The sequence below is a fragment of the Halichoerus grypus genome, chromosome 14 (genome assembly GCF_964656455.1).
Source record: "Halichoerus grypus chromosome 14, mHalGry1.hap1.1, whole genome shotgun sequence".
NCBI classification, from domain to species: domain Eukaryota; kingdom Metazoa; phylum Chordata; class Mammalia; order Carnivora; family Phocidae; genus Halichoerus; species Halichoerus grypus.
This window is the reverse complement of record NC_135725.1, coordinates 32665807-32692190: the sequence shown is the minus strand read 5'-3', so window position 1 is coordinate 32692190 and position 26384 is coordinate 32665807. Positions and strand designations below refer to the sequence as shown.

The 26384-nt window shown below is 33.5% G+C and overlaps 1 protein-coding gene across 4 annotated transcripts in view; it reads left to right on the top strand.

The window, feature by feature from the left end:
• The window catches only part of BRD10 (bromodomain containing 10), a 160329-nt gene that overhangs the window by 100213 nt on the left and 33732 nt on the right, over positions 1-26384 (top strand). For 3 of the 4 annotated variants that reach the window (XM_078062163.1, XM_078062161.1, XM_078062160.1), the window contains 3 exons: positions 2080-3485; positions 14053-14132; positions 22757-22846. In XM_078062163.1, the coding sequence (XP_077918289.1) occupies positions 2080-3485; positions 14053-14132; positions 22757-22846 (1576 nt within the window). The remainder of the gene's footprint in view (positions 1-2079; positions 3486-14052; positions 14133-22756; positions 22847-26384) is intronic. The other variant, XM_078062162.1, reaches the window with a different exon arrangement.

Sequence of the window (26384 nt, the reverse complement as noted above, 5' to 3'; positions counted from 1 at the left end):
ACTTGGGGCCTCACTCCTCAGTGCGCCCCAAGAGAAAAGCAGTCAGTCACTTCCGTCTCCCCGGTCTCTGGCCACATTCCGTGTTCACCCGGCCTGTGACCGAGCATTTCTGTCTCTGGCACACGACCCCGTGTGGAGTCTCCAAACCCAGCAGATCCCTGCGGTGCGCTCCCGCCCCGCTCCTCCCTGGGGAGAAAGGGGAGTCTCCCCGGATCTGCCGCTTGTTGGGTCCCTGCTGGAAGAGCAGTGGCCCGACTGTGCTGTGGATCACGGTTTATGGCAACCCTGAGCTGAGAGCCCACGCCTGGGCTCCGTCTCTGCAGCCCTCTTCACCGTTCCGATACCTGGGAGCTCTGCCACACTCAGGCACCCCCGGTCTTTCTGTGAGCCCGAGGGTCCTGAGAGCACACTGTCCCACTAGGGTTCCACCCCCTGCTTAGCCACTGGAGTGACCTCCCTCAGTGGAGCCGACTTCTAAAAGTTCCGATTTTGTGCTGCTCGGCTCTATCATTTGCCAGAAGCGGCCGCCGGAGGCCCCCTCCCCCGCCGTATATCCTCCCGAATATCGCCTCGGATTCACTTCTCCGCACGTCCTACCTTCCAGAAAGTGGTCGCTTTTTTGTTCAGAGAGTTGTTGCTATTCTTTTCTTCGATCTCCTGTTGAGTTTGTAGGTGTTCAGAATGGTTTGATCCCTATCCAGCTGAATTCCTGGGACCAGACGAAATCCAGGTCTCCTACTCCTCTGCCATCTTGCTCCGCCCCCTCTTACCAATACTTCTTATCTCTCATTATAGTCATCTTAGTGGGTATGAATAGCTCCTTATAGTGGCTTTGATTTACATTTCTCTAATGGATAATAATGTTGAACATTATTTTCATGTGCTTATTGTTCATTTGTATGTCTTCTTTGGAGAAATGTCAGTTCAGATCCTTTATGCATTTTTGTTTTATAATTTTTAAAATTTTTTATTTATATTCAATTTAATTAACATATATTGTATTATTAGTTTCAAAGTAGAATTTAGTGATTCATCAGTTGCATACAACACCCAATGCTCATTACTTCAAGTGCCCTCCTTAATGCCCATCCCCCAATTACCCCATCCTCCCACCCCCTTCCCTTCCAGCAACCCTGTTTGTTACCTATAGTTAAGTCTCCCTTAACTTATGGTTTGCTTCCCTCTCTGTTTTTATCTTATTTTATTTTTCCTTCCCTTCCCCTATGTTCATCTATTTTGTTTCTTAAATTCCACACATGAGTGAAATCATATGGCATTTTTCTTTCTCTGACTTATTTTGCTTAGCATAATACCCTCTAATTCCATCCATGTCATTGCAAATGGCAAGATTTCATTATTTTTGATTTCTGAGTAATAGTTCATCATCTGTCAGTCTATCTATCTATCTATCATCTATCTGTCTCACATGTTCTTTACCATTCATCTGTTGATCGGCATCTAGGCTCTTTCCATAGTTTGGCTATTGTGGACATTGCTGCTATAAACATTGGGGTGCCCCTTCAAGTCACTATGTTTGTATCCTTTGGATAAATACCTAGTAGTGCAATTGCTGGGTTGTAGGGTAGTTCTATTTCTAATAATACAACTTCTTTATAATTTTGTTTTTCTTATATGGTTAAAAGTTAACACTGACCAGTTAACACTGACAAACACAATCTTAGTATAACTTTCTAAGAGTGGAATTATGGAGTCAAAGGATATAAATATCTTTATAGCTCTTATATGACATCACATTACTTTTAGAAAGTAAACTGTGCTTTTGTTTAGTAAATATGCTTAAAAATTTTTTTCATTTACTTTGAAATTTATACAATCATAAGTTGAAGAATTTTACTTTGGGTGGCAATAATGTCAGTGATAAAACCCAGGGTCAATTTATATGTGTATTTCATCGTCTGAAGAAAAATAATGGTACATCTAATGGGACACTTTGTACTGATGCTGAAAACTAGAACAGCCAGTTGCCTTGTTAACTAAAGGTTAATATGACACCAAAAACTTGGTATTTTATGGTATATTCTATTTTAATAATAGTATGATTTGTTAAATTTTCTTTAGGCTTCGAGAGCAGGAAAGAAAAGAAGCAGAAGAAGCTAGTCAAAAGGAAATAGAAGAATGGGAAAGAAAACTACTGGCTCAAGCAGCTCCAACGTGTATGGAGACCATGTGGGAAATTCCAGCTATTGGGCATTTTCTTTGTTTAGCCCAGCAAATTCTAAATTTGCCAGAAATAGTCTTTTATGAATTGGAACGTTGTCTTCTGATGCCTCAGTGTAATGCTTTTCTTTCTAAAATAATGACTTCTCTGTTAAGTCCTCCTCATCGCAGACCTACCTTACATCGAAGACCTACTTTGCCTTATAGGACCTGGGAAGCAGCGCTGAGACAGAAAGTACAGCAGTGGTATACTGCTGTAGGGCAGACTGAAAATCCTGATAACTGTGCTGAAAAGCTTGGGTTATGTCCTCAGTTTTTTAAAGTTCTTGGAGAAGTTAATCCATTGGAAGAAAAACCTTTTCATGAACTGCCTTTTTACCAAAAAGTGTGGTTACTTAAGGGTCTCTGTGACTTTGTGTATGAAACACAAAAAGAAGTTCAAGATGCTGTACTTGGACAGCCTATTCATGAATGCAGGGAAGTTATCCTTGGTTATGATTATTTAGAGAATGCTTATGTGCATTTTCCACAGTTCTGTGGCGCAGATGTACGGATTTATAAACAGAGACCTTTTCAGGCCCCAGAATTTCCAGTTCCACCCATTAAAATACAAAGAGTACCTCGGATTAAACTGGAGAAATTGAAGTGTCACTATGTTAGTACAAGTAATGGAGAACATAGGTGTAGTAGAGGCCTGCCCTCTGGCTTCAAGAAAGAGCAGGAACTTAATTTTGATGCAACTTGGGGTTCTGCTAAAATGAACCTGGATAATCATGACATCTCTGTTGAAATGGATGTGAAATCCAGCTGTGAAATTAGAATTCGCAGGCCCTGTGAAATTAAAAAAACTGATTGTTATAAAGAAAATTTAGAGGAACCGGGCAGTCCAGGGGAAGTTACTGGCTTTGGAGAGCCTCTTAGTCCAGGTGAAATAAGGTTTATAGAAAATCAAGAAAAATATGGTGAAGCTTCCAGAGTAAAGCCTGAACCCAGTCCATTAAAAGAAAACGCTCTAAAATCCTGCCAAATACATGTAAATGGAAGTCACAGTGATCATCCAGAAATTAACTGCCACAAAGTTGTAAGGGACATTCTATTAGAGCAGAGTCACAAGAAAATCAAACTAACTAAAATGAGGGCAAAAAAGAAGAAAAAGAAAAAAAAGAAATTGAAAGATGTTTTAAATGAAAACTTACAGAGAAAGCGTGAAAGTCTTCATTCTCTGGCATTCAAATCTTACAAACCTGAGATCCAGAATAAGTTATTGATCATCAAAAAGAAAGCAAAACACAAGAAGCACAAATCTGGTAAGCTAACACAAATGGGTGAGGATTACATTTAAGCACACTTCATGTTATTCTTCCAGTTAGGCATCATGGAAGGCTCTGACTGACAGAATGGAAAGTGTGTGTGTGTGTGTGTGTGTGTGTGTGTGTGTGTGTGTGTGTGTGTGTGTGTGTGTGTGTGTGTGTGTGTGTGTGTGTGTGTGTGTGTGTGTGTGTGTGTGTTTAAGGGGTCAAGTTTTATATTCTTTCACATGATTAAAACCCAGAGCAGAAGAGGTTTTGTAATACTAACAAAAAATACTGGTGCAGTATATTTTAATTTAATTTTCAGTTGCAAATCTTTGGACATTATGTTTTTACATTTCTCTGGACCAATTTCTCCATAAGTAATGGTTCCTATCATTTATGAGAAGTGTTTTTTTTCCCCAGGCTAAGAGCAGTACAGTGTAATGGAAAAAGCACTGATATCAGGAGATATCATTCCCAGTACTATATAAAGTGCATAGCAACTTAAACCAAGGCAAGTCAGATTATCTTTCTGGGTTTCAGTTTTTTCCCACATCATATATTTTTTAGCACTGTGTTTTCAGTATATATTTTCATATCCAGTAAAAATGTTGTGAATTACAAGGAAAAAAATTACATCAACTAATAGGACATTAAGCATATTTTTGTAAGAGGATTTGTACATTTGTCTTACATCGAATTTAAATACTCCGTGTTTTGTTACAAGTCTTTAATTAAACAATAACAAAAATCCTATAAATAAAGTCTTCAATGGTTGGTTGTTCTTTCATTATTCAGGTGTTTTTGCTTTTCCTATTTGCCTTTTAATCAGTTTATGTCTTGTTTGTCAAGAAGATAGGTGAGATAAAAGCAGATGATGAACTCCATTTATTAAAAAGTTATAAAAGTTGCCTGGTTGGGAAAAACTTGAATTGTTTACTAAAATGAGTTGTGGTTTATTGTGATTATTTGTGGATTTCAGTTTTTTATGTCTTTCTTCAGTAAAAAAGATAGTTAAAATTTGACAATAATTTGATAATGAGTTGGCAAATGAGGGAGTGAATTTTGTTTAGCTGATATAGTCACTGTTATACCATAGTTAAATAAATACAATTAAATATATTTTAAAATGTATATAATGTATCGTTGATAAGGAGGCATAGAATTTACTGTTAAGAACAGGCATAATTTGTTAAACTGAGAATTACAAAGTGGTCTACATTGACCCAGGTGATGAAAAACTACAGTTTTTTAAAGTAAGTTTCAGAAATAAGCCTTTTAACTTTTATAATAACCCATTAGGCTATAAATTTAGTTTGATTGATTTGGCAAGTTCTCTTTGAATTGTTAGCCTCTAAAATATTAAATAATAGTTTTAAATTGGAATTATTTTTCCAGTTCTAAAGTGTGCAGTACTGTTCTATTAGTATCACCTGAAACCTTTTATTAAGTGTTTATTCATGACCTACTATTCATGTGTTCAAAGGTAATTATGACTTAACGGGGGTAGATACTGATGTAGCTCCTATACAGACTATACCAATAGCAGAGTAAAAATATTAACTGGTAAACATTGGATTAAAAGGAATTTCTATTGTAAGCAATTAAAGTGTTGCTACATTTTTTTAAATGGAAGATCAGAGTATTTGTAGATCAGAGAGAAAATCTGTGGGAGTTTCATGTCCAGTTTTAGATGAGTGAATGAAAAAAACTCAGAAGCAAATTCAGCAGGTACCTGTGTACCCTGTATTTAGGTGGGTACAGAAAGCTTACAGGCATGAAATAAAAGAAAATAATGTACTTGCCTATATACTTTCTAATTTTATCTTCAGAGCAGATTTTAGAAAGTTAGTCTTTAGTAACAAAAATTCTTGAATCTGGCAAACACAGTTTCTTTCTCTCTTATTAGTACTGGGTAAGCCCATTCTCTTTCTTTATCAGATACTAAACTCCTTTCTGTTATAACAGTGTTACATAAAATGTTATAACAACAAAAAACAATTTGTTTTACATCATTTTCAGTACACTTGTCTTTCTGAGGCTTTGCCCTGGGCTCCGTTATTAGTTATAAGACATTGTGGCTTTATACAGTCAGTTTTGGGCATACCCTAATCCAATTTCCTCTTTCTACTCTTTTTAAAAGTGAGCTCCATGGTGACAACTTTGGAAAATGTGGAAATGCTCCTCTGATAGATTCACATTGTGCATTAGTACAAGTCCACAATGCATTTTAAAACACTCTTGTATCAGATATGTTTTGGAATTCAGAAATTATCAGATTATAGAGGGATATTATGATGTATATGTTTAGAAAGTAACATCCCCTGTTGAGTTGGGGTAGCCCCTAAGTAAACACATAATTTCTACAGAAAAATGTGTGAATGGTCAAATTAAATGAGATGAAGACTATAAAGAACCTCAGAACAGTTCATGTCAGGTTTTGCTACCATATAAATTATTTTTAAAACTTTAGTTTTGAGAACCTTTTAGACTTCAGAATCGTGGATAGGTTATTCTGGACCTGTGTTTTAAGGACTCTGGGAAAAGGAACTGTTTAGTTCTGTTTAACCTAGTATTTTTCAAGTTTATTTGAACACACAGCTTTTCTTCAAGTAATAACATTCTTGTAGAATATGCTTTGGGATAAGGTATGCCATCCACAAACCTTCATTTAGAATGAACTAAATTCTACCTGTGGTTAATATCCATCTTATGTTGATTACTACAGGCTTTAATTTTTGGTGGAATCTCTAAATTTAGTAGCTGGGAGATAATTTTTAGTAGAAGGTACAAAGACAAATTGAGAATGATTTGATAATTTTAGAGCACTATGAGGCAGTTTTGCAACTTTAAAGCATTTTTACCTTTTTTCAGAGTTTTCTTTCTGGTTCTTAATTTTTTAATTCATTTTTATTCAGTTGTTTAAGCCTGTGTTTTTTAAATTTACATTTTTAAAAGATTTTATTTATTTTTTAATCTTTTTTATTATGGCATGTTAATCACCATACATTACATTATTAGTTTTTGATGTAGTGTTCCATGATTCATTGTTTGCGTATAACACCCAGTGCTCCATTCAATACGTGCACTCTTTAATACCCATCACCAGGCTAACCCATCCCTCCACCACCCTCCCCTCTAGAACCCTCAGTTTGTTTCTCAGAGTCCATAGTCTCTCATGGTTTGTCTCCCCCTCCAATTTGCCCCCCTTCATTTTTCCCTTCCTACTATCTTCTTTTTTTTAACATATAATGTATTATTTATTTCAGAGGTACAGGTCTGTGGTTCAACAGTCTTACACAATTCACAGCGCTCACCATAGCATATACCCTCCCCAATGTCTATCACCCAGCCACCCCATCCCTCCCACCCCACCCCCCACTCCAGCAACTCTCAGTTTGTTTCCTGAGATTAAGAATTCCTCATATCAGTGAGGTCGTCATATGATACATGTCTTTCTCTGATTGACTTATTTTGCTCAGCATGATATCCTCCAGTTCCATCCACATCGTTGTAAATGGCAAGATTTCATTCCTTTTGATGGCTGCATAATATTCCATTGTATATATATATACCACATCTTCTTTATCCATTCATCTGTCAGTGGACATCTTGGCTCTTTCCATAGTTTGGCTACTATGGACATTGCTGCTAGAAACATCGGGGTGCACGTACCCCTTGGGATCCCTTCATTTGTATCTTTGGAGTAAATACCCAGTAGTGCAATTGCTGGGTCATATGGTAACTCTCTTTTCAACTTTTTGAGGAACCTCCATACTGTTTTCCAGAATTATTTAAGCCTGTTTCTTACTCTTAGAAACATTATAGAATAGGAAAACATTGGAATATTCCCTGTTGTGCCTGCTTATTAAGCAGATACTTCTTTTTAATAAAATAATTTATTTATAATGGTTGCATTTATTTCTAGATTATTTGGATGATTGTCTCTCCTCTAATAACATTCTTTTTTTTTTTTTTAAGATTATTTATTTATTTATTTGACAGAGAGACAGAGAGAGAGGGAACACAAGCAGGGGGAGTGAGAGAGGGAGAAGCAGGCTTCCTGCTGAGCAGAGAGCCCGATGTGGGGCTCTATCCGAGGACCTTGGGATCATGTCCTGAGCCAAAGGCAGACGCTTAATGACTGCACCCAGACACCCCTATTTAATAACATTGTTGAGGACAGAAGTTAGCATAGTGGCCAACACATTGTTTAGGAATCTATTGAATAAGTAAATGAACACACATAATATGGTTACTCAGATATAACTAAGATTAACCCCTTAATATGTGTCTTTTATGTCCCTCTAAAACATTTATATTTTTGAATAGGGTTGGACTAATACCATTTTACAATCTGTTTATTTCCACATAACAATATGCCATGAACATCTTTGCGTGATAGATTTCTGCAGTATCATTTTAAATGACTGCATGGGATTCTGTTACGTGTATTTTGTAGTTATTTAACCAACTATTGGTCATTTTGGTTGTTTTCAATAATATTCTGTTACAGATTGTGTAGAGGAGGTAGAGTTGGCTGAAATAAAGTAGATTTTAAAAGGTAGAGGACTTTTTATAAAACCTGAAAAAATAGGCAAAAATGATTAAAGATACATTAATTGTTAGAAAAAGCTTATGGTGTTTTAAGTTATTCATTTCAACCAATTTGGTTTGGAGGGTTTTTCCCCATCCTCACATGGTCATTATTTTTAATGAAATCATTTTGTGGTAGCTCCTCTAGACTGATTAAAATAAATAAGGCAAGTGGTGTCATTCTTTCATAAGTGAATAAACTAAGGCTCAAAAGTGGTAAATAATTTGTTTTAATAATTGTTAAGTATATAATTAAAACAGAATAAAAGGTCAAATGGAGGGTGAATCAGTGTGTGCTATAGTAGTCTCAGAAGGTTTCACAGAGGATAAAGGACTTCGAAGAATAATGGGGATTGAATAGATGAAAAATGGTTACTAATGTGAGCAAAAGCATGGGGGTATAATTAAGCTGGTGTCACTGGAAAAAACACAGAGAAAAACTTAAGGGAAAAGTTGTGAAGTTGAGGTTTTAGAAGTGTTTGAATGATGAGAATATGCCAGTTTTGGGTGAGCTCTTTCTGGGCAGGTGGTGCTATTTTAAATAATTGAACCAGGCACCCAGTGCAAGGAAATCAGCTTAAAGTAAGACATAATGTATAAAAAGCAATAAACTCCTTTATAGGGAATAACTAAGACAGCAGTGTAATCTACAATATTTGATCACATTCTGGCCCATTACTGTAAAAGAATTTACAGTTTTTTGTTGATAAGATTATAGAACCTAACCATGGGTATCTTTATGGGGAAAATTTTTAGAGGACCAACTCAAGATGCCAAGATACAAGAGAGTAAAAGGATTGATAGAACACCTTGTCCTTTAATTTTAATGCTTTGTACTCTTTCCCCTCCAGAAGCTGATACTCATAATGCTAACTGTATGCCAGGCACTATTCTAAGCCTTCATACATATTTTCTCATTTAATTTCCATAAAAACTTCAGTAAATGATATTGTTCCCCAATATATGGATTTTATAGATTTAAAAAACTGAGGCACAGAGAGGTTTATTAACTCATCCAAGGTCACACAGCTAATAAGTGGCAGGATTAGGAGAAAGGATCTTACAGGGTAGTTACGCCACCATTAAAGAGCTATAAAAAGAAACTGGCAGGGTTTAGATGAAGGGTTTGAAGGTAAGTTTAGGAAGAGGAAATTTCTAAATCCAGATAAGGAATGCTTATATGACTTTTCTAGCACATTGACAGAAGAAAATAATGTTTCAAGAGAGTTGTTGCAATAACTAGTAAATTTTGACAACTGATTTAGTATTTAAGCTAAAGGAAAAAATAGTCATTATTGAATTATATGACAGTGTTAAAAAAATTACTAGTATGATGAGAAATTTGCTTATAGGCAAGAAGAATAGAAGGAAAATCAGTTGTTTGTTAAGGTCAAATTGGTTACTTAGAGATACAACACTCCAGAAACTTGTATAGAATATAAATATTTGCTCAAGACATGCACACTAAGTAAATAAAAAGTCAAATTGAGACTCCATTTCTGTGACTTCACATTCCAGATACTTCCCAGATTCACTATTTAATAATACAAATGCCCTTGGCATTTTATTTTTAACAGTGATTAATGTCTTAGTATCCATTCACTTACTATGATTCCTAAAATGAAAGCACCGAGAAAATAGTGAATGTGTTAGGATAATTTTTTTTTAAGATTTATTTATTTACTTTAGGTGGGGGGAATCTCCAGCAGACTCGGCACTTAGCGCGGAGCCCAACTCGGGGTTCGATCTCATGACCCCAAAACCATGACCTGAGCTGAAATCAAGAGTTAGTTGTTTAACTGACTGAGCGACACAGGCGCCCCTTAGGATAATTTTTGAACGTGGGAAGGCCAAATCTAGGAGGGCTTTGAAATGGAAGTCTCTGATTAGTTCAAGGGGCCAAAAGTGAAGATAGGCAAGGAAAGCAGGTGAAGGAGAAGGGTAAAGATGAGGAATAAGAAACTGAGGAAAGAGGAGTTGGTTTGGGGATGATAATCATTATTTTTCTAGTTAAGAGGTTTATCTCCACATTCTGGAAGACTATAGAGTTCTGTGCCTAAGTTATAATGTAAAATATATTTTTAGTTACATTGTTTTTCTCTCAAGTTGGGCTTCCTTTACTACAGCTATTCTCAACATAGTTTTAAAAAAGCTTCCTTAGGCTGCACTAATTACTAAGTTTTAGTAGTTAAGTTTTCCTTATCTATTTTCCAGGTACAAATTGACACTCACTTTTTGCCCATGTCTATGTTTTAGGCCCAGGAATTGTGTTGAAATTCTTCATATGCTTTAAGTGACTTCTGACTTTAGTACACTCCTAGATCTGAGAATTGTATTATGTTTTATGGGACCAGGTAACTTAGGGCAGTGGGGGTAAAGACCTGGAATATGATCAAGCATGTGTTAGAGGAACAGAAGCCCACTGGGGGGCAGTATGTAACTTGCCTTGTATATATCTTGCCCTGGAACAAAAACAAATTACCAAATAAAGACTGTGGTTTTGTAGTATCCCATGCTCCATTTTAAAAGTAGTATCATAAAAAGGAAGAGCCAATTTTTACTGAAGAATACAGGAAAATTTGTGTTCAAATTGTTATGAGGGTATAGACTGAAGATATTAATAGTACATGCAAATCTTCTAATCCTAATCAAAAGGGATGCTCTGAAATCAATCAGAATCAGATTAGATATTAATAGTACATGCAAATCTTCTAATCCTAATCAAAAGGGATACTCTGAAATCAATCAGAATCAGATTACATTCCTGCAGAAGGTTTGAAAGAATACAATATTTTATCATAAAAAAGAGCACAGGTTTGAAGTGTGACAGATCTAGTGCAAATAACTGTTTCAGTGCATATTAGCTACAAGTCCTCCATCAATTTATTTATGTATTGCTATCCTGTTTATCTGTGAAAAATGAGGTAATACCTACCTTGCTGTCTTTAACAGCATTAATCTGTTAAGATTAATCTGTTATGTAAACATAAAGACTCATCTGTCTTTAACAGATTAATTGGAATACCAAATGCATAGTACTTAACATGGTGACTGGCATGTGGTAGGAGTCAATAAATGTAACCATGATTTTCGAGAGGTAGAATTACATAATGGAAAGAACTTGGACTTTGGAGTTAGAATCCCTGGTTATGGTGCTTACTTACAGTGTAACACTTGAGTAAGTTAAGTAATCTTTTTGATCTTCAGTTATTCCACATTAAAATGAGGTATTGCCTACCTTGGAGGGTTGTTTTGAGATTAACTGAGGTAATTTGTATAAATTATCTTGCTAACTGTCTGATATATAGTAGAGTCTCAATAAATGTTAGTGGTCTTACTACCACTCCTAGGTCATGTGAAACTCTTTGGTAAAATGTGTAAATTATTTAAAGTTGTTGTCAGTGTTTTCTTTATTTAAAAAAAAAAAAGGACTCAGATGGACCCTAAGAATTATAAGCAATTACCCGCTTTCCTTTTCCTATTTCCAGACTGGTGAAATTTCTTTGAAAAGTAAGATTCTTCTCTTTAAGGATCATTTCTCATAACTTTTGTATGAAAAATGCTGTAAATACAAAATGAATAATGTGATTTCTGTTGTCAACAATTCAACCTAGTAAGAATGAGAAACATAAACAGATCATTATAATACTGTATGATAAGTGCTTATACTAATATACATACAAAGTAGAGTGGTCGCACAGAGGACATATGGGCAAGAACTAAGAAAAGGAGTAAGTTAATAAAAGAATTTGAAGAAGGTTAAAGGTAATACTTATTTTAGACCCTTATCATCATGGCTTAGCTAAGGGAAATAATAACAGTTAACATTTATCACTTAACCATGTGCCTAACAGTGGTCTAAGCTCTTTACATGTTTTCATTTCTTTAATTTTCACAAAGAAATTAGGTAATATCATTATCCCTGTTTTATAGATAAAGAAACTGCACAAGGAGATAAAGCAATTTGCAGTTAGTAGGTGATTAAAACTGGTATTCAAACCTAGGTAGTTTAGTTCCAAAACTCAAGCTTAAAACCACTGCAGAATACTACTTCCATTTACTTAATCACATTTAAGTATCCTAATGACATGGTGAAAGGAAATACTCAGTAACCAGTTCAGCTGCTTAATCCATTAAAATAAGAGTGACTTAACTGAAAATTTAGTACCTGAGTTTAGTGCCTATGTGGCAACAGTGTGAAATTTACTGGGAATATCAAGGGTGACCTCTGTTGTGCTTATGAATACCAAATTAAGTGATTTTTAAAAAGCTAATTAGAGCAGTGCTGTGGGTAGGGGGATAAGGAAGGATTTCAAATCTTCAAATTGTTTTGATAGCTTTCCCAGACTTAGGGCCATTAAATCTTTTCCTATGAACTTTAAAAAATGGTAAAGATAGTTTACAGAGGAAAGGCATTCTTCTGTCCAAATTCATGAGACCACTTGAGAGGTACCTATTGTACTCAGTTTAGAAATCAATTACTCTAGCTATATTATAGGTATACCAAGAATTTAATCATTTCTCCCTGAAAATTGGTTAAGTAGACCACCCACTTACCTATTTTTGTAGAAGTTTAGTTGTCATATAGATTCTGTGTAAGCACAGAAACAAATAACAGTGATGAGGAATATGGATATGTTAGGTTATTTTAATTAAAAGTAAATGTCAGATGACAACAGGTTGATACTTACTAGAACAAGACAGTAAAATCCATGTGAACCTCAGCAACGCAAAATTTGCAGTAGTTCAAGCATAGTATACATGCATTTTTATTGAGTCAAAAGTTAGAAATAATCAAATTACAGTTCTGTGATATGGTTAAAAAAGAATACAGGAGAAAATACAATTAATTGGAATTGTGCCTAATGTTGCAATCAAATGACTGTTTGCATGGAAGATCATATCTGTATAGGAAAATATTTAGAAAGGAGCAATAGGGATTATGTTGAGCAGTTACATTGTGTACTCATTTTCCCTTCTGAAAAAATAGTAACTTTTAAGCTGATTTTAGCTTAGTAATGATTGTGAACTAAAATTAACTTTTAAGTGTTTCTGATTAATTTTTTATTCCCTTACATAGATTTTGCAGCTCCAGGAGGACAGGATTTCCATTTTATAATTTTTTGTTGTTCCCATAAATTGTACAGTGCCCTGTATCTCATGTTTGTTGAATAATTAACAACCAGTTTATTAATTGATTTTGCTAAGTGCAAGTGGAAACAAAACATACTTTAAGATGTTCTTTTCTAAAAATAGAGATTGTGTGCATGTGTGTATCTCTTTTGTCATGTTAAATACACAGAATAGATATACTTCAATATGTGATATGAATTGGATTTCTTTAAGAATGTGGATTTTCCTCAGTGTTTTCTGATTGTACAAATGACTAGATGCACTTTTTAAAGGGAGATTTTTACTTTGTTTTAAAACTGGTTATTGAATACTTCAGAGGCAGGCCATTAAGTGAGTGCAGAGCTAAAGGGATAGAAAAACCTTGTTTCCTAAGCTGCTGAGAGGATTTTTACATTAGGTTGGCTTTAGACCATAGTCTTCAGAGTATAGTTTTATGCAAGTTCCTGACTATGGAAGTCATTGTTAAAAGGTAAGATTTTTTTTTTCTTATGTAATCTCATTTTAAGTTGTGAATTAGATTTTAACTGAGCAGTAGTAATGTAACTTTTTTTTTTTTTTTTTTTTTTTTGCCAAATCTTATTATAATAAATTCTGATTCCATGCAACTCATCGCAGATTTTGATAGTTTGGTTCATATGTAAAGAAACCCGCGTTTGTTAATAATGTCTGTTACAGGTAGTTATAGTTTAATGTTTGCTTTTACTGGGGTTTGTTTTGATTCATCATTTTTATTTGACTCACTAGCAGCCATCTGTTAGTTATATTTTAACTTTCAAGGTTCTATGTAATTTGGTTTTTGTTAATGAAGTGCTATAAACAGTATTATGAAGTTTTTCTCTTTTAATCTTGAAAGGAAAAAAATCCATATCTAAAAAAGCAATCACAAAGAAGAGGAAAACTGTCACAAAGTCACCTACTGTACCAGAATTCCAGGTAAATGTTTCAATTTTGTCTCAACATTTTTTAGTTTATTTTAGTGTTTATATTGTTCCTAAAGAGATTGGCTAAATTCCACTGTAACACACATACTTTCAATGAAATGTTTCCATCTGTGACTTTTTTCCCTTCAAGTGCAAGGCATAGCTAAGATTGAATCTAATGTTTCAAAATTTTTTACCTTTGTTTTTGTCTTTTGATAGCCAAAAATCTGTTTTTTTATATGCTATACTGCTTTGTAGAAGTAGTTTAATAGAATATATATTATATATTAGTAAATATAATACATTTATATAACATATGAAAGTAAATGTGTACATGAAAGTCTTCCAAGAACAAATCATAATTTGTAAATAATTTGTAAATAAGCAATTTATTTTCATTTATTTGGGCACTGTAGAAATGGTAGACTTAACTTAAAACACAAATCTTTTAACTCTTAGCCATATACGAACTTCAGAGAGAGTATTAAGTAACATTTAATTGAATGGTCTTTAAACATTTCTGCAAAAAGAAAAAAGTATACTTACTGCCATATTATGTGAAGAGCGTTTCATTTGTAGCTGGTACTAGAATAAGCAGAGAATCTCACTTTAAATAATACTTTTATTTTCTATTTTATAAAAGATATGTTTTCTTCAAATGACCCTTTTATAAAAATTTCTTTGTATTACTGTGTCCAATCCAGTTTCAAAAGTTTTATAATCTAATACTTAATTTCCAAAAAACAAGTGATGTTAAAATGAATTTTTGTCAGTCTCAAGTCAAGAAAATAAAAAGAGTAATAACTATGAAAATATTGATAATGTATAATGTGAGTTTAATATATATATTCAAAAATGTAGACACATCTATTTTTCAGTAAAAATCTTATTTTTGGAAGTGTTTTTATCGAAGTTACTAATTGGTAAATTTAATATTTTTAAATGAGCCATGAAAGAAAATAGACATATTTTCTTTTAGTATTTTAGGATAGAATATTTTTAATGACATTCTTAGAATGAATTACAAACACTTTTACAAAATCATTTTATATAATATAACCTTGGTTACAGGATATTTAGTGGAAAATGTGTGTTTACTGTTTTACTTGGAGGACTTTCTAATCATTGCTTATACCTCTTATTCGGTACTTTAGTAGTATATTGTCATTCTGTCACTGATATCAAAGCCTTTGCTATTTTTCCCATTCACTTTCCCCGTCAAATCCCTTAAAATTCCCGGGAATGTAAATCTCAGAACAGATCTGGCCGGCTGTTGATATTTGTCTCCATTCCTATTTTAGTAGATGAACTTTCATATGTAATAAGTGGCATAGACAGCATAGACAGTGTTTTTAAAATGGCAAATGGTATTCGTTAGTGAGGCATGAAATTAATCTAGTGGATTACATGACCAGCATTCCTTTTTTAAGCTAACAGTTAAAATAGAAAAGAAATTATGAGTGTGTCAGATATAGTAAGGATAATATCGTCTCATGAAACAGGTTTTGATCTTTTGTTTATTGTACTGGCATGCAGTGTAAATACATTTTTGACATGGGTCATGAGCAAAAAAGTTAGAAAGGCACAGTACTAAGTGATGCTTTATCAGTTACAGACCATTTGCTTACCACTCTCAGAAACTTAAGGTGAAAGTATGAATTTAGCCAAATTGAACTGTTTAAAATAAATAAAATCCCCTTCCTAGTTCTTAAGGTGTCCTAGAATGTGTGTGTGTGTGTGTGTGTGTGTGTGTGTGTGTGTGTGTGTGGCTAGCATGGGGAATAGGCTTATGAGAACTGTGATTCTTATGCCTAGTTTATAACATGAATAACATGATATTACTCATAAAGAAAATTGACAGCTGTCTCCCAGGAAATAGGTCATTTGCTTCAAATAAACAAAGAACAGCAGATAAGACAGTATTAGTCACTAGTAAACTTTGTTGTTACAGACAAAACCTATAGTTTCACCTTTCAAAATAACTTTATATATAGTTTGTTTCTTTCATTATTTGGAAGTTCCCCACATGTAAGAAACTGACTATTATATAATAAAGAAGCAAGGTTTATTTCCTTCCCAAAAGCTCTAGCAATATGTCATTTAGCACCTCAGATTCTGCAAATTATTCCTTTTTTTTTTTTTTTTTTTTAAGAGAGGGAGAGAGAGAGGCGGGGGAGGAGCAGAGGGAGAGGGAGAGAGAGTCTCCATGCCCAGCTTGGAACCTGATGTGGGGCTCGATCTCACAACCCTGAGATCATGACCTGAGCTGAAACCAAGAGTCGGACACTTAACCGACTGAGCCACCCAAGCACCCCTGCAAATTATTCATTTTATCCAAGTTCTTTAAATATCACATTTCTAGTATTAGAAATAAAAATACTTTATAGAAAAGTTTAGCTGGAAGATTTTCTTCATAGTATTTATTCTAAAATATCTTATTGCTGAAAATAATGAAGCTGTTGGTGGATAGATATTAGATCCCTTTTGCAAAACCTGACTTATTTGCCAAAGGACTAGTCCATCTTTAAATTGACTTAAACATGTGAAGAGGGAAATGTGTTGAAGGATTAAATTGTGAAGTTTATTTTTTGTTAAGTCCCAATGAATAAAAAAAGGGAATCCTGTTTTGACCTCGACTACTTTTTAATGTGGCAATGTTTTTGTTGGCTTTTTTCTTTTTAAATTTTTTTAAAGATTTTATTTATTTGACAGAGAGAGAGAGACAGCAAGAGCAGGAACACAAGCAGGGGGAGTGGGAGAGGGAGAAGCAGGCTTCCTGGCAAGCAAGGAGCCCAATGCGGGCCTTGATCTCAGGACCCTGGGATCATGACCTGAGCCGAAGGCAGACGCTTAATGACTGAGCCACCCAGGCACCCCCGACTTTTTTTTAAAGCTAGAAATTAACCTTGTCTGCCTATTGGCTTCAGGAGGAATCCGTGTTTACTTACATGTACACCTAATATCTATACCTCAGTTTAGAAAATAATTATCCCACCTTTATTTAAGGTATACACTATAGATATTCAAATGGTGGATTGGATTTATTTTTGTATGTGTATTGTAAAGGGAATAACCATATCTGTGCCACTTGTTGCAAGAGTTATGTCAGTGGTTCTCAAACTTTAGGTAGTATAAAAATAATGTGATGCCTTTATTAAAAATGAAAATTCCTGGGTTTTATTTTCCAAGATTTCATCCTTGATTCAGTGGGTCTAGGTGGGTACCAGTAATGTGCATAGTGGTTAAGCATATGGATTCTGGGACCAACCTACATTGGTTCTAGTGCCAGCTTTACCACTAAAGCCCTTTGTGCCTCCAGTTCCTCCTCTGTATAGTCGGGTAATAATAGTACCTACTTCATAGGGTGTTGTAAGGATTAAATGATAGAGCTTACTATTTTATTTATTCTTATTTATTTTTTTCAAATAAGCAGGCCAGATGCTTCAGACATAAGTAGTGTTATGAGTAGGAAAATCAATTAAGAACTGGCTTAAAAGCATCTATTATTGACCTTAACCACTTTTTTCAGCTACTTAAGACCTTGAAATAATCTTGGATTTGGTCATATTTCATAAATCATGAAATGTCATGATTAAGCCTACAATAATTTGAAAAGTGAAAAGCCAAGTAATATTTGCATCATTATATTAATCAGAGGGAAAACTTATGCTTAGCCCTAGTGTAGTGTTATGATGGTTATATAGTTGGCATATAGGGGAACTTAGATTTTTTTTATTTAGCAATAGGTGCAAAAAATTAGGAAATATTTTTATTTTTAGTATTTAGCATGTTGGTGATTTAAGCTTGTATATCATATTTAACAATTACTTACGACTTTGTTAAATTGACATTATTTTTTACCAGTTTTGTAATATAAGAAAGACTGTTAGATTGAAAAATAAATATCATTTTTCTTAATAAACTTAATTTTTGCCAGAACACCTTTTTTAAAAATTTAATATTTGAAAGAGAAATCTAGTATTTTGTGAATTGTCATTTTGTACACAATTGTAACAAAGTCTTAGAAAGTATTTTTAAAACTTAGTGTGTTTCAGTAAGTAAAGTCTCAGTAAGATCAGTTTTTAAAATAATGTAAGAGCCTTGGGGCGCCTGGGTGGCTCAGTCAGTTAAGCGGCTGCCTTCAGCTTGGGTCATGGTCCCAGGGTCCTGGGATCGAGCCCCGCATCAGGCTCCCTGCTCCGCAGGAACCCTGCTTCTCCCTCTCCCACTCCCCCTGCTTGTGTTCCCTCTCTTGCTGTGTCTCTCTCTGTCAAATAAATAAATAAAATATTTTAAAAAAATAAAATAAAATAATGTAAGAGCCTTAGTTACCACGACTTTGCTTTTCATTGGTAACCAAGATCTTTGAATGTAATGCATTCTTGCTACTGTTGCATACCTGTGACTTATTCTAAAGGCTGCTTTGCAGAGGAAATCCAGAATCCAGCTGCTAAGACTTACATAGTAGTATTGTTTTCAAACATAAGCATAAACTCACAGATCCTTAACATACCTCTGAAAAAACTGTATTTCTCCATTTAACCAGTGGAGAAACTAAAGAATATGAAATAAAGTAACAAATTGAGACCCTCAGTGTAACAAATTGAGTCCAAAATTAAAGTTGGAGTTCAACTGCTTCACTGTGTTAAGGACCTTTTGATTATATTATTTTGAATTGCTACCTCTTAATGTAAATATTTTCAGCTTCAGCTTTTTCATTTCTAACAGTATGGGTTTTACTTCCCTCTTAAAATTCTTTCAATTTTTAAATGTTGTGCATTGAGAGAAACATATCTCGTTAATAAATATATATATCTTGTTAATCAGACTTATTTTTCACATCACACAATGATATCCTATTTGCAGGTTTTGAAGCAGTCATTGTCCTTGGTATGGTGATTATAAGAAATGAGAAGGAATTTCCTGTCCTCATAGTTTTAAGATGTTAATATAATTTTAGTTTAAATGCAATATGAAATTTGAATTTATGCCATGAATTTAATATTCTGCTTACAATTTTTATAATAAAGTATAGGTTTGTTGTATTAGCATGGTGATGAATGAGAGATCCAGTTTGTTTGGAGCGATTCATTTTAACTTCTGCATTGTTTTCCCTTTGCTTTTTAATGTAATTTACTATATTGCTTTAGTTTTGTATGCTACCTTATGTCCTTTTTGGAACAAATAAAGTAATTGTTTCTCAAATCTATTGAGTATAAACCCAAAGGGCACAATTTATAGTGTGAAGTAATGATAAAGTAAGGAATGATTCATTTTGCAGTTTTTCTGAGATGTGGTCATGGAATTCTTTTGATCTCAACACGACCTTCCCTCTCCCTCTATATATACACATTCCTGCTTCATGAGTTGAAGAGAGGGCCTTTTAATATTTACCATTGAATAGAAATGAAAGTTTAGGTATAAAATAAATCCTAAAACTATAATACATGTTCTATTGTTATTAGATTTTTTGTTTTGTTTAGAAAGACCCCTTAAAGAATATGATATATCAGGAGGTGGATGAGTCCTATGTTCTCTGGTCTCCTCTACCAGTGTGTCATCTTAGGTTACTTTACCTCTGTTAGTTTTAATTAGTTTGTATATGAATTGGAGAGATACCTTTTTAGTCCAAAAATTACATATTTTTAGTACTTCTCGGCTTTAAGATTTATGATTTTGTGGCGCTGTCATGGGTTGCCTCAAGTGAAATGTTAACTTGAGGGAGAGAGTGAAGCCTTCAAGAGGTTTTCCTGGGGGATAAAACTCTTTGTAATTTCTGCAATATGACTGAAAACCTCTCATGAGTGTTAGCAGTGTGATCTAACTGTAATCCGACCTGCTGTGTAGCTTTCCTTTTTCACCCCTGTAGGCCCTGAGCCTCAGATATGTTTTTCAAATTCAAGCTAATGAGAAGGAGGTTTTAATAAGTTGTTTTGCTTTGTTAAAAAAAATGCTTCTGTTCTCCTTATGTAGATGAACTTTATTATAGGATTGATTCTGTTTTTAAAGGATTTGAAGTTGAGTCGAGTTTAAAGGCCACACATATGCCTTACTATGTAAAAGAGAAGGAATAGAGGGTATATTGGCATGAATCAGATTGTTTTCTCTTTCAATATTAGTAACACAATTAGAATTATGTTCTTATACAAGAATTTTCTCAGAGCTTAACTTGGCTCTATATTTTGATTATCTGTATTAGGTATATCTATTTGTAGAGAGTATAGAAAGAGATTGTAAATTGTTATGTAGCTATTCATTTTAAGAGAAATTCAAAGTAAATATTGCTAAAAATATCTCACCCTCAAATTCAACAAAATTTACGTCTAAGAGTCATGTCATTTAAGGAATACTTATCATTGTGCATTTAATTCAGCATTTTATCCCCTATTTGGAAATTAGTCTTTTTGAATCTTCATCTTCCTTAGCTACATAGTACCAGAATGTTTCGGAGCCATGTAGATTTGGAATTCATAATCATTTAGTACCTTACTGTTTAAAAGTATGATCTGCAGCCCATACCTGGGAACTTGTTAGAAATACAGAATCTCAGGTCCCACCTCAGACCTACTAAATCAAAAACTCCATTTTAACAAGATTCCCAGGTGATTCTTATGCACATTAAAGTTTGAGAAGCACTGATTTACTTACTAGCTAGGTAAGCCACATCAAAGTACTGTTTTATATAGCTCTTAAGTTGTGGAAATAATTGAGTTTGACTTCAGAACTGTGTTACCTCTTCCTTTAAATAGAATATAAATATTTATTGATCCCATGAATTGAAAGATTTTAAGTGTCTTAGAGTGTGTCTAGCTAGTTGCAGTATGTTTTCATTGTTACTGTAAGTTTCTACAAACTATATATGCAAAATGTACCCTTATTCCTTGTATAATGAGACATCTAAGATGCAAGTGAAAATTCCTCTGAGCTTTGCCATATGTGCAAATGAGAAATCTATGCTGTGATATTTAGTGCACCAAGTTCAGTGAAAAGGCATGTAAACATCTGCAAGTTCTGGGGCAAATTTGACACAGTGGTCAAAATAGCAGATTATACAATGGAAGTTTAGTTCCCACTGAGTACTTACTAAAAATCTGATATGGGGCCAGTAAGATAGAAGTTGAAGAGATTACCAAGTTCTAGAGGCACTCACATAGTTGTCCAGTCCACTGCCTATCAGCATTTCTTCCATAACTCTAGATTTGGCAAATGGGAATGTGTAGTTTATAATAAATATCAGCAGCACTGTCCTACTACATCATTATGTACTACTTTCTACTCTGGAATTATTTAATTTGGGTTACTTAAATGCATATTTTCTCTGCATTGTCAGTTCTTTGAGTTTGAAGTTATGTAGACATTTCTAATAATAATTGTTAATACTAATTATAATATCTGTGATCATTTTTTCTTAGCCTATTAGATTGAACCATATCGCCATTTATGTAGATCAAAGGCATAGCAGTGATTTCATATGGTATAACTTAATAAAGGAAATTTAAAGGGGTCCTACTTTCCCCTTTCTGTCACAGTAGTCACTAGGAATGATCTTGTTGTAACCCCCTTTTCTTTTGTTGTTTTTGTTTTCTTTTACATGAAATACGCCTTTTAGGAAAACAATACCCTTACACAAAGATTAATGAGTGTAACAAACATGGGCTGATAAAATCTTATGGTGAATTAATAGCTTTATAAATGTATTTTTTTAAAAAATTATCACAGTATAAACATTACAGGACTTTCATTAATCTAAAACTTCCTCTTTATGTGCTTGTAGTTTTGTTTTAGAAACCTATTTCTTTTTCATTATAGATTTTTTAAAATATGAGCTTAAATTATTTTAGGAAAAAAGTTCAACATATTGGGAAAAACTATAATTTTATAAGAACTAAAATGTAGTTATTAATATTTTTGTTGTTGCTGACACTTCACTGTTTAAAGCTTTAGTAGTTAAGACAAACTAGTTTGATTATTCATAACTAAAACCCAATTATTTTGGCCATTTGCCAACATTACCAAAGTGAAGTAAAATGAACTGCATAATTATGAAAAGAAATAGATGCTATCTGTGAAGATGGTTTTATTAAAGACTACTAAGATCATATTAAGAATGTGTACTTAATTTCATTTATTCTTTGACTATATTACAGACAGTGGAAATCCTTCTTTCTTAGCAATATAATTAGTTTAATCATATAGTTAGCAAACCAAATCAAAGGTATAATGACAGTTCTCCAGGGATGCATTTATTCACCAACTAGGAGACTGCCTGATGAAGCATTTCTTAAAGGTGATTTAGTAACCTGTGAAATCTAGGGTGAGTTTCCAGATCTTTGTCATTCTGGGCTGAAAGTTAATAATGTTAAGAAAGTACCTGGATTATAAAGCAAGCTGAGAACAGGGAGTTGTGGTATGAAACCACCAATGTTGAAATTTCAGCTATTTTTATCCTAAGCCTGAAGTTCATACATTATAAAAATAGTCTCTTTTAAAATATAAATTTGTGGGGCTTTCTTTGCTTTTTGCTCTTACAAATACAAATAATTGTGAATTTAGTGTATGTTAAAACAACTTCTGTTACCACATTTTGGGTGTTTTATATTATGTGTTATCAAGCTGTGTTTTTGTGTTTTATTTTAGCTTATTTGCACTAATCTTGATGAACTCAGGGAATTAATCACAAAAATCGAGAATGAACTCAAAGATCTGGAAAACAGTAGAAAAAAATCGGTAGGTGTTGATCCAAAAGTTCTATCTATTATTGTCAGCATTAAAATTTATTCCTGCTTTTTTCTAAACCTTTTTTTTTTTTAAATCTTGTTCTCCTGGAATACATAAAAATTTGCAATGAAAAATAGAAACATTGTTCCTTTTATTTCTCCTGTGTGGTCTAGTTTTCATTTTTCATAGACAAAAATGCTACCAAGGCAAGTAAATTAATTTTGTTTGCCTGGTTTATATCGGGTATAGTTTTAGGTATTTCCCAATATACTGGTTGGTTGTTTTCTGACTGGTAGTTTTTTGGGTAATGCTTACCTTGCAGATATTCTTAATTAATAATTATATGCTTTTAATGGAAGTTTATTTCTTAGTAAAATAAAAATTTTAATTAACTGTGACATAAATAACAGATATAAATTGTTTAGTCCTGCCCCAGATGTTTTTGATACATGCTTAAGAGTATGTCTTTTTAAAACACCTTTATCAGCTGAAGGTCTTTTTTAAACGTTCACTATATATTCTAAATTCACAATTCTACCTTCATTTTTTATTCTTGAGAGAATAAAGGTATTACATTTATTCACTCAACACTTATTAAAACGCTCAGTTATGTTATTTATTAAATCAGTAATACTTGTTTAACTGACATTAAGTGATATTACAGATTCAAAACACAATTGTACACCAGTAAATAAATGGGGAAGACTTTAAGCACTGAAGAAAATCAATCATTATTTTTAAAATCCCTTTGTTTTATGCCTTAGGAATGCCGTGAAGCCACTCAGTTTTAGGTCTTTGCTCAGAACCTATTAATCTAGAATTACGTATAAAATAAGGATAGTGATACAGCAAGCCTCATATCAGCCGATTTGTAGTAGTCATTTTATATATATGCTGTCTAGAAAAGACATATTGGTAGCACTCTGAAGGGAAGAGACTTAAGTGCCATAAAAGTACAACCTTCTGAGGTTATTTAATATAGGCGTAAAACAACCTTAAGCATTTCAGAAATTTCATGTGATATCTTGAAAATATCGATATAATCTAAGAGATAGAATAATGTTCATAGTGATAACCATTAATAAGAAAACATATTGAACTATACAATCCGAGAATGTAGAAAACTGTATATTTTTAGATATATTTCCATTAAAAATGGTTTAGACCCTTATTAGATTCTTATATACTCATATGTACATATATGTGTGTGTGTGTATGTGTACACTTGTGTTTGTGTGTGTGTGTGTACACATACGCACTTTGGTATATGGGCAGTTACTTGATGTGGAACACCAGGTGTTGTTTTAAAATTTACCTCTGTGATGTATTTCTCAAAAAACATTTATATTAGAATATTTTCTCCTCAACAAAGCTATTTTTAATATATTTGATGTTATCGGTCTCCCTGCTTGGTGGGGAGCCTGCTTCTGACCCTTCCCCCTCTCATGCTCTCTCTCTCTCTCACTCTCTCTCAAATAAATAAAATAAAATCTTTAAAGTATATATATATATATTTGATGTTATATGCTCATAAAGGACTGATTCTGTCCTTTAATAGGAAGGATAGTCTTTTAATCAGGGCATTATTTATAATTTTTGCAGAAGCTGTTTATTTTTAATGAGTTGTCTGTTCTTCATGAGTCTAAATAGAATTTTGTTAAGTAAATTTGCTAATTGTTTTTTATGCTGCAGTTAAACATAACGTATGCATCTTAACTTGTTCCCATATTATAAATTAGGGTTTTATTTGTTTCTAATGGATAGTTTTATGCATAATGTACTCAATAGCATGCATTGTAAAAGAAAAAGACTTCTTCAAGGATCCTAGAGTTTTTCTGTAAAGCCTTCCACCTCACTTCCGTTAATGATACAAGGTATATGCATATTGCCTTCCTTTACAGAAACGAGTAGAAAGGTAAAAGAAAACATAGATTACAAATACTTGACACTGTAGTCTTTGAAGGCATGTTTATAAGAAAATTTTCGGTTACATACAGAGTTTAATTGATTAAATTTTGTGACTATAAATTTTTAACTTGTCCATGACTCCTAGAATTTGCATATTAGTTTTTTCTTTTTAAGATTTTATTTATTTATTTGAGAGAGAGAGCTCGAGTGAGTGGAGAAGCAGAGGGAGAGGAAGAAGCAGACTCTGTGCCGAGTGTAGAGCCCAACACAGGGTTTGATCCCAGGATGCTGAGATCATGACCTGAGCCGAAACCAGGAGTTGGACACTCAGCTGACTGAGCCACCCAGGAGCCCCGCATATTAGTTTTAAAATACTTTCTGCTCTTCAAGAAATAGAAATTCTTGGGACTGTACTTAGTAGGGATAATCTTAATGGGATTACTAACATACAAGCTATTTCCCTTTAAACTGCCTAAAAGGTTTTTTCATGAACAGCTTATAATGGCCACAAGCATAATGGTAGCAATAGACAGTAAATGTTTACATTTTAGTATCATTCCTTATTTTTCTACAGAAGCTAATACTGATTATGATAGATGTTAGTTGTAGAAATTAACTTTATTGGATGTTTATAGTAATATTAAATACTAGTTTATTTGTCTGCAATCATTTGGGAATAAGGTGTTTCACTTAACTGAATTTTCTAGATAACTGAAACCTGACTTTAAGAGTAAATTTCTTTTTCTTTTTTTAAATTTCTTATTTAATCATTTAATGACAAACTTCTGTGCCTCCTTTTACTATATTGAACAAAATTTTAACCCTTTTTTTGATGACCCAAGGATCATTATGAACGTCCATAATTATACCGATATTCTAAAAATGTATTGATATCAGTAACTCTAATTAAACATTTACCAAAAGACCTTTATGCTATATATTTTGAAGGTGTGTGTTTGTATCTTTGCTTTTGTTCTCTCTCCTCATTGTCAACCTATTGTTTTTTGTGTTTGTCCATGTACTTGCCCTAGCTTATATACTGTGAATTACAAAACAAGTAACAATATTTATAAGAATTAGACTCACAGTAAGGACCTGAGAGACTTTCTTAATAATTAAATGCATGAACTTGGTGATAGTGATAGCCATTTTGACTGATTCATTGCCTGTGGGCTTCCTTCACTATTGCCAGACAAATAGAGTATTAATTTTGGTCTTCAGAAGAAGCTATCACTGTCAAAACTAAAATAGTATTTAGAGTCAAAGCAATTCTGTTGCTCGTCATCAACTTTTATATGTATAATAATGGCTCCAATAACAAAGAGGATGTATTCCATATAGACATTTGGTTGTCATGAATGCCATTGCTAAAGACAGAAATATTTATGTGATAGAGGATTTAACATGAATTCGTACAAGCACCTCACTTCTTCAGAAGATTTCTCTGCAGGGCCTTTCTAGATAGCTTTTCCTACCAAAGCAACAAGGAAGAATTATCCCACTTCTTCACCCCATGTCAACATGTCATTTTAAAAGCTTTCCTAACCTCTTAGAGGTTTTGCCATTGAGCTACTCATTGTATTAGAAGATTTACGGTCTTTTAAAATCTAGATTGTTTACTTATTCTTGCAAGGAAACT